At 44.3% G+C, this 15067-nt stretch overlaps 3 protein-coding genes across 8 annotated transcripts; all 3 read right to left on the reverse strand.

Annotated features, from left to right (window-relative positions):
- Nucleotides 1–1826: 1826 nt before the first annotated feature.
- Nucleotides 1827–5325, reverse strand: LOC121952244 (deoxycytidine kinase 2). Its single transcript, XM_042498799.2, has 8 exons — nt 5119–5325; nt 4267–4385; nt 4102–4185; nt 3880–3989; nt 3102–3249; nt 2638–2753; nt 2432–2531; nt 1827–2293 (listed from the first exon to the last, which is right to left on the reverse strand). The coding sequence occupies exons 1-8, from the start codon at nt 5213–5215 to the stop codon at nt 2267–2269; spliced, it is 801 nt and encodes a 266-aa protein (XP_042354733.1). The 5' UTR covers nt 5216–5325; the 3' UTR covers nt 1827–2266.
- A 736-nt stretch (nt 5326–6061) lies between these two features.
- Nucleotides 6062–7938, reverse strand: pfdn1 (prefoldin subunit 1). Of its 2 annotated transcripts, none has more exons than XM_042500007.2 (4): nt 7798–7938; nt 6963–7129; nt 6436–6520; nt 6062–6267 (listed from the first exon to the last, which is right to left on the reverse strand). In XM_042500007.2, the coding sequence occupies exons 1-4, from the start codon at nt 7828–7830 to the stop codon at nt 6184–6186; spliced, it is 369 nt and encodes a 122-aa protein (XP_042355941.1). In that variant the 5' UTR covers nt 7831–7938; the 3' UTR covers nt 6062–6183. The 2 variants fall into 2 exon arrangements, with proteins under 2 accessions (XP_042355941.1, XP_042355942.1); XM_042500008.2 differs by lacking the exon at nt 7798–7938 and adding an exon at nt 7599–7791.
- Nucleotides 7939–9032: 1094 nt separating this feature from the next.
- ttc1 (tetratricopeptide repeat domain 1) lies at nt 9033–14924 on the reverse strand. 5 transcript variants are annotated; one of them, XM_042500005.2, is made up of 10 exons: nt 14805–14886; nt 14239–14510; nt 14076–14139; nt 13216–13749; nt 11793–11853; nt 11564–11676; nt 11443–11479; nt 11214–11362; nt 9820–9874; nt 9033–9257 (listed from the first exon to the last, which is right to left on the reverse strand). In XM_042500005.2, exons 4-10 carry the CDS (start codon nt 13738–13740, stop codon nt 9121–9123), a joined length of 1077 nt encoding a protein of 358 aa, XP_042355939.2. In that variant the 5' UTR covers nt 13741–13749; nt 14076–14139; nt 14239–14510; nt 14805–14886; the 3' UTR covers nt 9033–9120. The 5 variants fall into 5 exon arrangements, with proteins under 5 accessions (XP_042355939.2, XP_087944830.1, XP_087944832.1 ...); XM_088088704.1 differs by having other exon boundaries at nt 14239–14370; nt 14805–14823; XM_088088706.1 differs by lacking the exon at nt 14239–14510 and having other exon boundaries at nt 14805–14868.
- Nucleotides 14925–15067: the final 143 nt, after the last annotated feature.

A 15067-nucleotide genomic window follows, 5' to 3' on the forward strand; every position in this document is an offset into this window, starting at 1 on the left:
CCAGTCCATGTCTCAGCAGGGACGGCCTGTCCTCCAGGATCAGCGGTAATGTTCCTGGCTGATGATTTGTAAAAGCATGCTTTCTTTAAAAAAAAAAAAAAAAAAGCAATAATTGCATCTTCAAACATTTTTGGCTTTTTTTTTTGGGGCTTGCCAAATGTTTGAAATATATGCTTTCTTTAAAAAAATAAAATAATAATAATAATTATTATTAAATAATAATTGCAGATTTTTCTGGAAAACAAGTTTGTAAAGAATATTTTGTTGATTCTTCAAGAAGAGATTGAGATTTTTTTTTCTTAAAAAATAGTTTTGGTATTTTTTTCTTGAACAATTTTTGTTTTTATTCTTCAAAATTCTTGTTTTTTTTTTAAAAAAAATTGAGACAGAATGAGCAGTCAGTGTCCTCACTGAAGACAGACATGGAGACAGAATGGACAGTCAGGGTCCTCACTGAAGACAGACATGGAGACAGAACGGACAGTCGGTGTCCTCACTGAAGACAGACATGAAGACAGAACGGACAGTCGGTGTCCTCACTGAAGACGGACATGGAGACAGAACGGACAGTCGGGGTCCTCACTGAAGACAGACATGGAGACAGAACGGACAGTCGGTGTCCTCACTGAAGACAGACATGGAGACAGAACGGACAGTCGGTGTCCTCACTGAAGACGGACATCAGGACAGAATGGACAGTCGGTGTCCTCACTGAAGACGGACATCAGGACAGAATGGACAGTCGGTGTCCTCAGCTCCCAAACACTGACTGAGTGTTCAGAGAGCAGCTGCTGTCCACTGTGTCCCCCCTGCTGCAGACAGAAGACAGTGGAGTTCGAGTGTGAACGTTGCATTCGTGCTCTCTGATTCGGACGATTCTGAACTGATACTCGATCGGAGGATTTATTGTTCTGACTGCTGCTTTTAATAAAGTTTTTTTATTAAAGTCTGTTTTAAATGTTTTCAATAAAGTGATGAACAAACTGACATGTTGTCAATAAAGTTTTCCTGACAGTTCTGGGCGACACGCTGCGTGTTCACGGTGACTCGACATGTTGATAGCGTGTCAGACTTCATGTTTCCGAGTCGAACATTAACTGAACTCGGTTAAACTCCGCAATCATTGTCAGCCTGTAAACAGGAAGTGACCTCACTGAGTAACCCAGCTGAGCCACCAACGACTTTCCAAGACTTTCCAGGACTGATTCAAGATTTAAAGACATTCTGTGAAATGACCATTGATAGTCCTCATTGGTTCTTTCTCATCACTATGGAAACGCTTTCGAAACATATATTATTTAAAAACAAATGACTTCATAGATCAGAACTGAATATTTAAATATAATTTAGGGACTGTTGGTTATTTATGAGAGGGGAATCATATTTAAGGCCTGGGAGGGACTGGTGGTTTTAATGGAAGGGCAGACGACTTAAACTGGCTTTAAATCTGTAATTTTATTTTTTACTGAAGCCTTTTTAAAAATAAAAATCTTTTGTTTTGTCTGAAAGTAAAAAGGGTGATTTTTTTTGTTTCATTTTTTGGGTGTTTTTTTTTTTAAAAAAAACATGCCCTCCAGACACATTTTCTTTAAAAACTTTTGGTGATTCTTTTCCCTTTTTTTAGTGATAAAAAATGTTGCGCGACATGTTGGATGTCAACAGTTTGTGTTTTGAGGGATTTTTTGAAATTGACAGATTTTGAAATGAGGTTTGGTTTGACATCTCAGATGTGAACTAAACAAAAGTCCAAGTTTCCTGTGAGGGTTAGGGTTAGGGTTAACCCGTAAAACATCAGAAGATTATTTTTAAGTGAAACACGTCACACGGTCAGTCTGAGGGTCTTTATTCAGGAAAAACATCTGAAGGCATCACGGTGCGTTCACTGATGCACAGACGAGCTCTGATCTTACAGCGGATGACTCGAGTCAGACCCACGGATAAATATTAACTCACACACACACACACACACACACACACACACACACACACACACACACACTCTGCATTCACTGACTGCAGAGAACTTTTTCTCATTTAGCAACAAAAATATAAAATACATATAAAGTGTAAAAACATTGAAAACTGCAGCCGAGGTGACAAAAACTAAACGACGACTCGTCAGTTCTAACTAGATAATGACTCGTCAGTTCTAGCAAATTGATTCGTCAGAGTTCAAACTCAAAAAATAGAAATTGATCAAAAACATTTCCAGCAGGAACCGGAGTGTCCAATCAGACGAGTCGAGCTGTGATCGGTGGAGGACGTTCTACAGCGTGGAGAGAAACTCTCGAACCTGCAGGACAAACAGACCAGACCAGATCAGACCATACCGGATCAGATCAGGCCATACCAGACCAGACCGGATCAGACCGGGTCAGACCAGACCAGACCGGATCAGACTGAACAACAGATTTCGGTAAAACGGACGCACCTTGTCGAGGATGGCTTCCTGTTTGATTCGGTCGTTCTTGAAGTCGTCATCAACGTCCAGAACCAGAACAGGAAGATCGTTAAGGTACTCAAAGTCCAACCTGAACACACAGACACGTCATGTGATGACCGCTAAACCCGACCCTGAACGCACCACCGCCCGACTGTCTGTCTGTTCTGAGCGCGCTCCGTGGCGGCGCCCGTTACCTGAGGTTCCTGTTGACGAGCCACGCCTCGTGTTTGAAGTGAAGCTGCTCCAGATACTCCAGAGGAACTCCCTGCTCTTCCTCCCGCCCCCGATGGAGGAGACGCTGCATACAGCGCTGAAAAACACACACAGACACGAGAATGTGAACGAAGCACGCCGGACATTTTCCCTCAAATGTAGAGTCGATCTGAACGTCCGCGCTGCCACTCGGTGGCGTTTATCAAATGAAGGAGTGTGGAAGGAAATGGAAGAAGAAGAAAAACCCAAAAACTCAGAAAATGACAGCGGCAAAAACCAAATCAGTAACTGCGTCCCGTCTCTAAAACACTCGAGACACGCCGCCTGAGTCAGCGGAGGAGGAACTTTTCACGTTGAAATACAGCATTCACACGTGTGAATGCCGCAGCAGCTCCGCCGTTTCACACTCGGAGAAAGTGGTGTGCTTCAGTGGGCGGAGTCTTACCTGCGGCTGAGCTCTCAGGTAGATGATGGCGTCCAGGGCGATGTCCGGTTCAAACTCGGTCAGTAACCAGGTGTGCCAGTCCTGATAAACACTCCACTCCGTCTCCGTCAGGTTACCGCACTCAAACAGGTTGGACGCAAACACGTATCTGTACACACAGTACACACATAAAACACAGGTAGGTTACTGCAGCACCCAGAGCCTGTCTACAATGACCTGTCTCAGGTACAGTGACCTGTCTCTGGTACAGTGACCTGTGACCTGTCTCTGGTACAGTGACCTGTGACCTGTCTCTGGTACAGTGACCTGTCTCAGGTGTATTGACCTGTGACCTGTCTCTGGTACAGTGACCTGTGACCTGTCTCTGGTACAGTGACCTGTCTCTTGTGCGTAGTTACCTGTCTCAGGTGTATTGACCTGTGACCTGTCTCTGGTACAGTGACCTGTGACCTGTCTCTGGTACAGTGACCTGTCTCGTGTGCGTAGTTACCTGTCTCAGGTGTATTGACCTCTGACCTGTCTCTGGTACAGTGACCTGTCTCTGGTACAGTGACCTGTCTCGTGTGCGTAGTTACCTGTCTCAGGTGTATTGACCTGTGACCTGTCTCTGGTACAGTGACCTGTGACCTGTCTCTGGTACAGTGACCTGTGACCTGTCTCTGGTACAGTGACCTGTCTCTGGTACAGTGACCTGTCTCGTGTGCATAGTTACCTGTCTCAGGTGTATTGACCTGTGACCTGTCTCTGGTACAGTGACCTGTCTCAGGTGTGTAGTTACCTGTCTGAGTAGACGGAGCGTTCGAAGAACTGGACGGGGTTTTCCGCCTGCTGCAGTTTGACTGACGGAGACTGAAGCTGAGACCGAACTCTGCTGAGACATGCATAACTCTGAGGGACGGACAGGTGGACACAGACAGGTGGACGGTTAGCGCCACAGCTCGACCTGTGGGTGGTGCCCAGCTGAGGGGCGTGGTCAGGTGCGGGGGGCGGGGACGGGTACCTGGAAGGTGTAGGACCAGCGGCTGGGCTTGTCATACAGCATGTGCAGCAGGTTTCCTCCGCTCTTCTGAGACGAACTCAGCTCCTGAAAACACACGGGGCTCTTATTCTGAAAGGACAACAAGTACCTCTGTGATGTCATCACACAGGTGTGTTGTCTGCTCACCTGGTAGACGTTGTCGCTGTCGTTCTGCACGTTGCACCATTTCCCGATGGGTTCAGGAATCACCTCCCAGTCCTCCGATGTCTTCTCCAGGAGACGCACAAACGTCGACTTTCCTGCAGCTGATGGACACAAACACACACACACACACACACACACACACACACACACACACACACACACAGAAAATACACGAATATAATTCACACAGTACACACACACATATACAGTATATAAGAAAATACACAGAAATATAAGAAAATAAAATAAGTGTAATACACAGTACACACATTTAAGAAATATTAAATACATATATATATATATACATATATATATACAGAGCAGTACACCTCAGAGACAAACACAGTACTTAATACTGCAGTACTACATGTATTCAACAGTTTTACTTGTTACTCTTTGTAATTTTACTGCGGGAACATGTTATACTCAGGACTTTTACTGCAGTATTTTCAGACTGTGGTTTTTGTACTTTAAGGGTCAGAATATTTGTGAGTTGTGAATGGAATACTTAGTATCACTAGGACACTTCAGTAAACTGAACGATGATGATTGATTACTGATCAGAAACCGTTTCTCTTGTTTTGGCGCCACCATGTTCGGTCAGAGATGACGTCACCTCCGAACCACAGGGTTCGGTCGGACTCAGTGACGTCACAGCACCGTTTTCTGTTTTCTTTAGATTTTTCGTTAAACATCCGAAACTTCACAGCAGTTTTTTAAAAAATCTGGAATCGGAAAGTTTGCAGCTCAACATCTGAAACGCGACCCGCGGATTGTGAAGGAGGCGATCGATTATTGATCAGTTACTAAACTGTTTAGCGATCAGCGACTCACCGATGTTTCCCTCGATGGAGATCTTCTTCTCTCTGCGCGTGAAGCTGCCGGTGGGACTGGCGGGAAGTCGGCACGTTCTCTTCGGTGGAGTCGCCATGACCGAATCGATCCGCTGCAGCTCTGTTTGTTTGTTGCTGCTTTCAGCGCGGAGGGAAACCGACTGAGCGCGAGCCGAAGACCGCGCGCTGCTTTAAATTGAATCCCGCGCATTGACTGGGTTCCGTTTCCGGGGGCGGGACTAAACGGGTCAGTTTTTTCAGTTTTTTTTAACTTTATTGAACACATTTAACACATCCGGTTTACGCTCCAGATTTTCCTTTGATTTCATCAATAAAGACAAAATAAATCCAGTCACACAACAAACAAACAAACAAATAAATGAAACAAAGACCCATCAAAATAAAATCATCCAAGGACACACAGACAGAATAAAAATGAAATAACAAAATATTTTAGTATAAAAAGTAAAAAAGTATATTCACACACACACACACACACACACACACACACACACACTTTTTAAAATATTATTTTATTGACAGAGTGAGGCTGATGAAACCATGAACCATCATCAGAGAAAATCACAGACACTGAAAGTGTTGAGTTTCATGTCTCCATCAGTCTGATGATCAATCACTGCAGCAGAGACCTGATCAGCTGATCAGCTCTGACATCAGGAGGTTATATATTGATATCTGATATCGCCCAGACGGGTTGTTTTATTATCGACGAATCAGATATCAGTAAAAAACCTAATATCCTGAATCCATAAAACAGACGAGGCAAGACAGAGATCCTCAGATGGTTATTGATTTTCTATCAGAAACAGTTCAATACAGACAAGAGGACGTCTCACTCTGCTCCCATTTACAGCTTCAATGAAGACACACCCAGAGATCAATAATAAATAATAATCAATAAAAAGTCAGACCCAGACAGGAGCTGAAGGCTTAACTATTTAATATGAACAACTGACAAACAGCAACTGACAGGAACACACACGTGTGTATTAATGATGAGTGTGTGTGTGTTACTGATGAAGTGTTTTATTGATTATTGATGATGTCACTGAGCTCTCCTGGACAGCAGCATCTCTCTGATGTTGTCTTCAGCTTCTTTCACGCTGCGCTCAAGATACACCTTCTTCTGCTGCAAATACACAACAACACAATCACAACACTGACACACTCATGGAGAGACACACATGCGCACACACACGCACACACACACATGCACACACGCACGCACACACACACACACACACACACACACACACACACACACACTGCAGGTAAAATGAAGTGTGTGTGTTTGTACCTCGAGCTCTTTAATTTTCTCGTCAGCTGTTTTCTGTTTGTCCATCAGCTGATTGTTGATGTCCTCCTTGGACTGGAGGATGAACCTGACACACACACACACACACACACACACACACACACACACACACACACACAGACACACACACACAGACACACACACACACACACACACACACATAGTTCAGGAGCTTTCAGTCTTATCACAAAATCTTCCTCAGCAGTTAACATTTGTTTTTGAAGTGTAGAGGATCTTTGATTGTCTGTACAACGAGGCATCACTCTGTTAAAGAATTGTCTGTCTTTAGTGCTTGAACATCCATAACTGATCAGCTGTGACCAATAACAAACCTGAGTGATGCCAACTCACCTGTCGGTAGTTTACATGTTTTGAAGGTATCACAACAGTTTAACTTTTAGCTTTAAGCTACTGAATAATGAGGTCACTGTGATGTCACTGTGATGTCATGTTCCTGTCAGTACAACCCATCCAGGTGAGCAGAGATCCTGGTTGTCATGGAGACTCACATGCGTCCGACTCCCTCGTAGAGTCGCGTGTTGTCGGGCACATTGGTGATCTCAGCGTGAGTCAGCTTGGCGTGTTTCTGAACTCGAGTCAGCTGATCGATCTGCAGGTCGGCCAACTTCACCTTCTGCTGCGTGTCGATCATCTTCACCTGCAGCTCCGAGAACGCCTACAAACAGGAGGTATCACTCTGATGTAAACACCTGAACATCCTTCACCTGCGGCGCAGAGAACGCCTTCAAACAGGAGGTATCACTCTGATATAAACACCTGAACATCCTTCACCTGCGGTGCAGAGTGCCTAAAAACAGGAGGTATCACTCTGATGTAAACACCTGAACATCCTTCACCTGCGGCGCAGAGAACGCCTTCAAACAGGAGGTATCACTCTGATATAAACACCTGAACATCCTTCACCTGCAGCTCCGAGAACGCCTACAAACAGGAGGTATCACTCTAATATAAACACCTGAACATCCTTCACCTGCAGCGCAGAGTGTCTACAAACAGGAGGTATCACTTTGATATTAAAAAAGCGTCTTCGTGCTGATTTTTAGGTGGCGGTGTTTGAACTTGTTTTTCGGTAAAACAGGTGGATTATTAAAGATGACGTCAGCGGGTTTACAGGTAAATATCACCTCAGAGCTCTGAACAGACACAATGTGTCGTGTGCGTTAGCTCCTCGTGCTAACGGTTAGGTCCGTTTGTCTGACCGGCAGATGCTCCAACAGCTGACGACTGTTCGCTGACAGGAAGGGAGAGAGTTCAGGTGAAAACAGGTGAGTCAGCTGAGCGTCGCGCGGCGGGATAAAGACACACGACAGAAGCACAGTTTACCTTTTTCAGCTCCAGGTCTACGGGCGCAGCCATCTTTAACAACACTCAGACACACTGCGCATGTGCGGTGCGAGCCCGCTCGTCTTCCGTCGCTGTTTACCAAATTAAAAGCGCTGAACTGATGTTTTTGTTCTTTAGGTGTGAACACACACAGGAAACTGTGTGAATGAAGTCTGTCTGTGCCAAATAAAAACATAAAAAAAACCAAATCCACTTTAGATCTATTGTTGTTGTTAATTAGTCAAATGTGTTCAAAGACTATAAGAAATCTGAAAATCCAATGATGGTTTCGGTTTTTACAAGTCAGACCTGAAAAAGACAAATGCCAGTGTGATGTAGCTATTTTACTTTAAGTACTTGTACAATTTAAACTTCCTTTAATTTTGAGTTTTTCCATGTTCTGCTGCTCTTTACTTTCACTGCTTCTCATGTATGAAGATTATGAATTATAACTTATTATTTATGTTACATTTTAATGCTACATTATTATTGATGTTGCATTCTTAATACTACATTATTATTGTTGGATTGTTGTTAATGCTTCATTACTATTATTATTCCTACATTTTTTATTAATGCTACATTATTAATGTTACAATATTATTGTTACAATGTTATTAATTCTACATTATTATTGTTATTTCTACATTATTATTAATGTTACATTATTGATGCTACACTATTATTCATGTTACATTAGTTACAGTTATTAATTTTACATTATTATTGTTATTGCTACATAATTATTATTGCTATATTATTATTGTTTCACAATTGATGCTGCATTATTATTAATGTTACATTATTATTGTTGCATTATTATCAATGCTACATTTCATAAATGCTACATTATTATTGATTTTGCATTATTATTAATGCAGCATAATTATTGTTATATATTATGAATGTTACATAATAATGCTACATTGTTATTATTATTGTTACATTATAAATGTTACATATTTATTAATGCTACATTATTATTGTGATGTTATTATTGTTACATCATTTTTAATACTTTGTTATTATTGTTACATTATTATTAATGCTACATTATTAATGCCACAGAGTTTCGTGTCGCAGCTGTACAGAATAAAACAAACTTCAGTTAAACCCAAAACAAATATCTGTTTATTTTAAATTTGACCCTGTCAGGATCCTGTAGGAGTGATGTCGCTCTGTTTCCTGTGATCTGATTGGTCCTCTGAGTTTAAAGAGAGAAGACACAAACGGGAAACAAATCAATCAGCTTTTATTTTCCTCTGAACACACACAGTCACATGACACACGGCTGTGACGTCATCAGCTCAGTTTGTGATGATGTCATCTATTGTTGTTGTTTGGGTTCTGGACGAAGTTGATGGAGTAAGAGCCCGTGTTGGCGTCCTGGTTCACCTGGAAGTTGTTGGTCGACAGTCCGAACGGCCTCAGGACCAAGTTCCCCAAGTCCTTTAGTTTACCTGCAGCAGACAGGTCATAGATTATCACAGGTCATCACAGGTCAACACAGGTCATCACAGGTCAATACAGGTCATCACAGGTCAACACAGGTCATCACAGGTCATCACAGGTCAATACAGGTCATCACAGGTCATGAATAAATCAACAACATGACTAGTGCCTCTTTAACGGGGCATATTCAGGTGCAGTACGTCGTTAATGTAGCATGTTCAGGTGCAGTACATAATTAACATATGTTCAGGTGCAGTACATAATTAACATGTGTTCAGGTGCAGTACGTAATTAACGTGGTGTGTTCAGGTGCAGTACATAATTAACATGTTGTGTTCAGGTGCAGTACGTAATTAACATGTTGTGTTCAGGTGCAGTACGTAATTAACGTGGTGTGTTCAGGTGCAGTACGTAATTAACATGTTGTGTTCAGGTGCAGTACGTAATTAACGTGGTGTGTTCAGGTGCAGTACGTAATTAACATGTTGTGTTCAGGTGCAGTACGTAATTAACGTGGTGTGTTCAGGTGCAGTACGTAATTAACGTGGTGTGTTCAGGTGCAGTACATACTTAGCATCTCCTCCTTAAGCTTCTCATTTCTCTCCTGAATCTGCTGAGGCAGCCTCTGAGAGACAGACAAATTCAGAGAGACAGACAGATTCAGAGAGACGGACAGGTGCAGAGAGACAGACAGATTCAGAGAGACAGACAGATTCAGAGAGACAGACAGATTCAGAGAGACGGATACATCTTATTAAATATTTTTATAATTCAAATCGTATAAGAAATGTAACAAAGTTTATCACACTGAAGAAGTGTAATAAAAATTCATTTGTAGATTTACAGTCTGTGTACAGTCGATGTACAGTAAGAATAATATAAGTATTATGTCTACGTATAGTCAGTATATTAGTAATAAATAAGTCTGTGTATAGTCAGTATAATATTAGAAATAAGTAATAAGTCAGTGTATATATTCAGTATGACATTAGTAAAGTGTAATATAAATAGTATTATGTCTACGTATATGCAGTATAATATTGGTAATCAATCGTGTTACAAGTATTATGTAGTATAATATTAGTAATAAGTAGTTTTACAAGTATTTTGTCTACATATAGTCAGTATAATATTAGAAATATCATAATTAGTATGTATACGTAAAGTCAGTATAATATTAGTAATGATTAATTTAGTAAATAATAAGACTATAGAGTCAGTATAATATTAGTAATGATTAATTTAGTAAATAATAAGACTATAGAGTCAGTATAATATTAGTAATGATTAATTTAGTAAATAATAAGACTATAGAGTCAGTGTAATATTAGTAATGATTAATTTAGTAAATAATAAGACTATAGAGTCAGTATAATATTAGTAATGATTAATTTAGTAAATAATAAGACTATAGAGTCAGTATAATATTAGTAATGATTAATTTAGTAAATAATAAGACTATAGAGTCAGTATAATATTAGTAATGATTTATATATAAATGAGGCTATAGTTTCCTAGTTTTCACAGATCTTGGCTGTGCCTGATTGTAGCGATGGCTGTGCTGGTGTTGTGATCCTGCCTTTAGTCGAGAGGGGAACATGTCGGGCTCTGTTTTTTTCCCCTCATCCTGGTGATCAGCTCATCTGGTGAAGAGTTTGATAACATTTGCCGCATGATTACATTTTTTAGACCGCCATTCAAGCTAGCCGCGGCGCTAATCAGGAAGTCAGTTGCTCCGCCGGCGGGAGTTGCCTGCCACACTCGGCAGCAATCGGCTGCCGCTAATCTCTACTACGCTGCTCTACGGGCCGTAGATCCGGGTATTTTACACTTTTCTAAACCTGGAAAAAGAGCTTTTTCTGCCTCATGCGCCACTGAGCAGTGAGGAATGAACGAGGCCCCGCCCCCACGGCTGTGTCCTTCCTCATATACATCCATGCTGCTGACGGGCTCGGTGGACTCACCATGCAGGCCTGTCTGGCACTGGGCTGGGCCGGGTCCAGGTCCAGAACCCTCTTGTAGTCCTCCAGAGCCTCGTCCAGCTTCTCCGTCTGTTCGTAAAGCTCCGCCCTCCTCAGCAGCGCCCGCACATAGTCTGGATTCAGCTTTATCGCTATGGCAACCAAAGGCAACCAATCAGCAAACAGATCACCCCCAGCTGTCTTAAAGGTGCAGAATAATGTCATCACTCACCTGTGGAGCAGTCGAAGATCGCCTGATCCTTCCGGTCCTGACAGGAAGAGACCGTTAGCATGTTGTTAGCCACAGTGTTGGCAGCCTATCAGTTATCATGTTGTTGGCGTGCTGTTGTTACCTGGTGCAGCCGTGCAGCAGCTCTGTTGGAGAACAGCACCGCTCTCTCTCGGCTGTAACAAACAGGACATAAAACCAACGCCTCCGTGTAGCTCCGCTCCGCCTCCAACCAGTCTACAAGAACACGTGTTGGGGTTTATACTGGTTTATACAGGTCATACTGGTTTATACTGGTTTATAATTGTCATACTGGTTTATATAGTGGACAATGTGCTGGTGATGTCACTCACCTCCAGCTTTAAACTGGCTGTTTCCTTTTTCCTTCAGTGTTAAACTTTCCTGCCGTCGACTCTGAAACAGAGCAGAATTTTTAAATATCTCTGTGAAACTGGCTCTGTAGGGGCTGGCTCTGTGGGGCTGGCTCTGTGAAACTGGCTCTGTGGGGCTGGCTCTGTGAAACTGGCTCTGTGGGGCTGGCTCTGTGAAACTGGCTCTGTGGGGCTGGCTCTGTGGGGCTGGCTCTGTGAAACTGGCTCTGTGGGGCTGGCTCTGTAGGGTTGGCTCTGTGGGGCTGGCTCTGTGAAACTGGCTCTGTGGGGCTGGCTCTGTGGGGCTGGCTCTGTGGGGTTGGCTCTGTGGGGCTGGCTCTGTGGGGCTGGCTCTGTAGGGTTGGCTCTGTGGGGCTGGCTCTGTGAAACTGGCTCTGTGGGGCTGGCTCTGTGGGGCTGGCTCTGTGGGGTTGGCTCTGTGGGGCTGGCTCTGTGGGGCTGGCTCTGTGGGGCTGGCTCTGTGGGGCTGGCTCTGTGGGGTTGGCTCTGTGGGGCTGGCTCTGTGAAACTGGCTCTGTGGGGCTGGCTCTGTGGGGCTGGCTCTGTAGGGTTGGCTCTGTGGGGCTGGCTCTGTGGGGCTGGCTCTGTGAAACTGGCTCTGTGGGGCTGGCTCTGTAGGGTTGGCTCTGTGGGGCTGGCTCTGTGAAACTGGCTCTGTGGGGTTGGCTCTGTGGGGCTGGCTCTGTAGGGTTGGCTCTGTGGGGCTGGCTCTGTGAAACTGGCTCTGTGGGGCTGGCTCTGTGGGGCTGGCTCTGTGGGGCTGGCTCTGTGGGGCTGGCTCTGTGGGGCTGGCTCTGTGGGGCTGGCTCTGTAGGGTTGGCTCTGTGGGGCTGGCTCTGTGAAACTGGCTCTGTGGGGCTGGCTCTGTGGGGCTGGCTCTGTGGGGTTGGCTCTGTGGGGCTGGCTCTGTGGGGTTGGCTCTGTGGGGCTGGCTCCTCTCCATTCCCTAAACTTTGTGGTGCGGGGCCTCTGATCCCAGAATATTTCGGGACAGGGTATTGAAATGATTGTTTTCAGTGTCTGATCACTTCAAAGAGAGAACATTTTCTGACCAAACCAAACACAAACAGATTTTGAGCAGGGATGCACGATATGGTTTTCTGATATCAGATCAGCTGATCATCATGAAACTGAACACTTACACTGTCTGCAATATTGAATGATCGATTGATTGATTGAGTGAGTGACTGATTGATTCATTCTGCAGAAGAAATATAATACTCGGACTCAGAGTTCATGTTTTCATCTTCACTCATGATTAAATACATATCGCTCTGTGATATCGGCAGAAATCAGCATGTTGGCTGATTCTGATATTTTATCTGAAAGCCAAAATCTGCAGATATTATCGTGCATCCCTCCTTCTGAGGTCCGCAGGAGTCACCTCCTTCTCCTCCTCTGTCAGCTCCTTCTCCACCTCCCTCAGGTACTCCTCGTCAAACTCCACTTCCTGACTCCTCTCCTCCTTCATCTCCAAATCCTCCTCCAGTCTGTCGTCCTGCACCTCCTCCTCCAGTCTGTCACTCTGCACCTCCTCCTCCAGTCTGTCACTCTGCACCTCCTCCTCCAGTCTGTCACTCTGCACCTCCTCCTCCAGTCTGTCGTCCTGCACCTCCTCCTGCAGTCTGTCGTCCTGCACCTCCTCCTGCAGTCTGTCACTCTGCACCTGCTCCTGCATTCTGTCACTCTGCGCCTCCTCCTGCAGTCTGTTGTTCTGTGTCTCCTCCTGTCTCCCTGCTCCCTGTCTCTCTGTGACATCTCTTCTGTCAGTCAATCTGTCAGTTTCTAGTCTGCTCTCCTCCTCCTCGGCCCTTGGTCCCGGAGGCTCCAGATTCTCCTGGCAGTCGTAGAAGTCCTCCTGCTCCTCCTCCTCCTGCTCTCTGGGTCTTCCAGCTCCTCGGCTGCTCATGTTGAAGCTCTGCAACAAAAACAAACTCTGTTCAGACAGGAGGAGATGTAAACTGTTCCTGAGCTCCCCTTTAACCTGACTCCTGGATACCATGAACCCAAGACAGGGCATATTATGGTCTGTATTGGACAGGGACATTCAGCTGGACAGAGGTGTCCTGCTGTGGACGGGGACAGTGTCTCCAGCTCTGTAGCTTCCTGTCAGACATTTCTTTCTGACAGACAGTGAAGCTGTTGTATCTGTCTCCTCAGAACCAAACTCCATTCAGAAAAGCAGTGATTTTAAAGCTGCTGCTTCGATCAGTCCAGAGGACAAAAAAAAAACAAACCACCCACCTGACAGCTGAGAGGACAAAAGACGACTGCAGATGAGACGATCCAAAAACGTCCACACGTCTACCTGTAAACGCAGTCAGAGGACTTTTTTTACCTTCCCGTCGTCCTGAAACTATAAAAAAAATACATCCACCTGAGGAGACTGTAACTGTGCTCTACAGACCCAACGTCAGCATGCTGCGGTCAGCGCGAGTCCAGGTGAGTCCAAGTGAGTCCAAGTGAGTCTAGGTGAGTCCAAGTGAGTCCAGGTTTAGCAGCACAGACACAAAGACCGATGGAGGCAGGGAGCTAAAATCTGTGGTTTCATGAATAGATTTGGTTCTGAGGAGAACTGAAGCTGTTCAACCAAAGACCTGCAAGTCTTTACAGTCTGTCCCTGTCGGTCCACAGCAGGACACAGTCTGTCTTCAGTGTGTCCTTGTCTACTTCTCCAAACTGAAACACACACACACACACACACACACACACACACACACACACACACACACACACACACACACCGTCTCTTCCTTAAATCAGCTGATTTTCAAACGGACTTCTGACAGGAGATATTTTGAGACCGTCACTGAGCTAACTGCTAACAGCTAACTACTACGCACTGTTGTCATGACGTCATCATGTTATAAGCCGTCTGCTGCGTCACACATCAGTGTGACGTAATCAATGTGACGCTTTACAGACGCATTAAATAAAAATAAAAACGTTAAAAACAACTGATTTGTGTCCTACCTGATGCTAACACCGGTTAGCCTGCCGGGGACTCTCAGTGATGTCACTTCCGGGACGATCACGCCTCTTCCTCTTCTTCCGGTGAGTTTGAGTCGGTTTGAGTGTCTCGCGGCTCATTTCCGCCCCCTGCTGGATCTACTCTGACGTGACGTCATAATAAAAACAGTGAAATAAAGTTTCTGAATTTAATAAATTTAAACAACACAATATGTAAACACATGACGTCACACACAACGTGGTTTGCAAAAATAAATCCTCATTTA

The sequence above is a fragment of the Plectropomus leopardus genome, chromosome 15 (genome assembly GCF_026936395.1).
Source record: "Plectropomus leopardus strain MGB_pleo_1.0 chromosome 15, ASM2693639v1, whole genome shotgun sequence".
Classification (NCBI taxonomy): Eukaryota; Metazoa; Chordata; class Actinopteri; order Perciformes; family Serranidae; genus Plectropomus; species Plectropomus leopardus.

Excerpts from the sequence above, each read along its gene's own strand:
- pfdn1 (XM_042500007.2), bottom strand. The coding sequence starts at position 7,830 with ATGGCTGCGCCCGTAGACCTGGAGCTGAAAAAG. Across the intron at positions 7,130-7,797 it reads TAGACCTGGAGCTGAAAAAG|GCGTTCTCGGAGCTGCAGGT; the intron begins GTAAACTGTGCT and ends TCCTGTTTGTAG. Across the intron at positions 6,521-6,962 it reads TACGAGGGAGTCGGACGCAT|GTTCATCCTCCAGTCCAAGG; the intron begins GTGAGTCTCCAT and ends TGTGTGTGTCAG.
- ttc1 (XM_088088703.1), bottom strand. The coding sequence starts at position 12,774 with ATGGAGAGGAGCCAGCCCCACAGAGCCAACCCCACAGAGCCAGCCCCA. Across the intron at positions 11,480-11,563 it reads CTGCTGCACGGCTGCACCAG|GACCGGAAGGATCAGGCGAT; the intron begins GTAACAACAGCA and ends TCTTCCTGTCAG. Across the intron at positions 11,363-11,442 it reads GATCTTCGACTGCTCCACAG|CGATAAAGCTGAATCCAGAC; the intron begins GTGAGTGATGAC and ends TGGTTGCCATAG.
- LOC121952244 (XM_042498799.2), bottom strand. The coding sequence starts at position 5,215 with ATGGCGACTCCACCGAAGAGAACGTGCCGACTTCCCGCCAGTCCCACC. Across the intron at positions 4,186-4,266 it reads ACAGCGACAACGTCTACCAG|GAGCTGAGTTCGTCTCAGAA; the intron begins GTGAGCAGACAA and ends GTGTGTTTTCAG. Across the intron at positions 3,990-4,101 it reads GCTGGTCCTACACCTTCCAG|AGTTATGCATGTCTCAGCAG; the intron begins GTACCCGTCCCC and ends TCCGTCCCTCAG.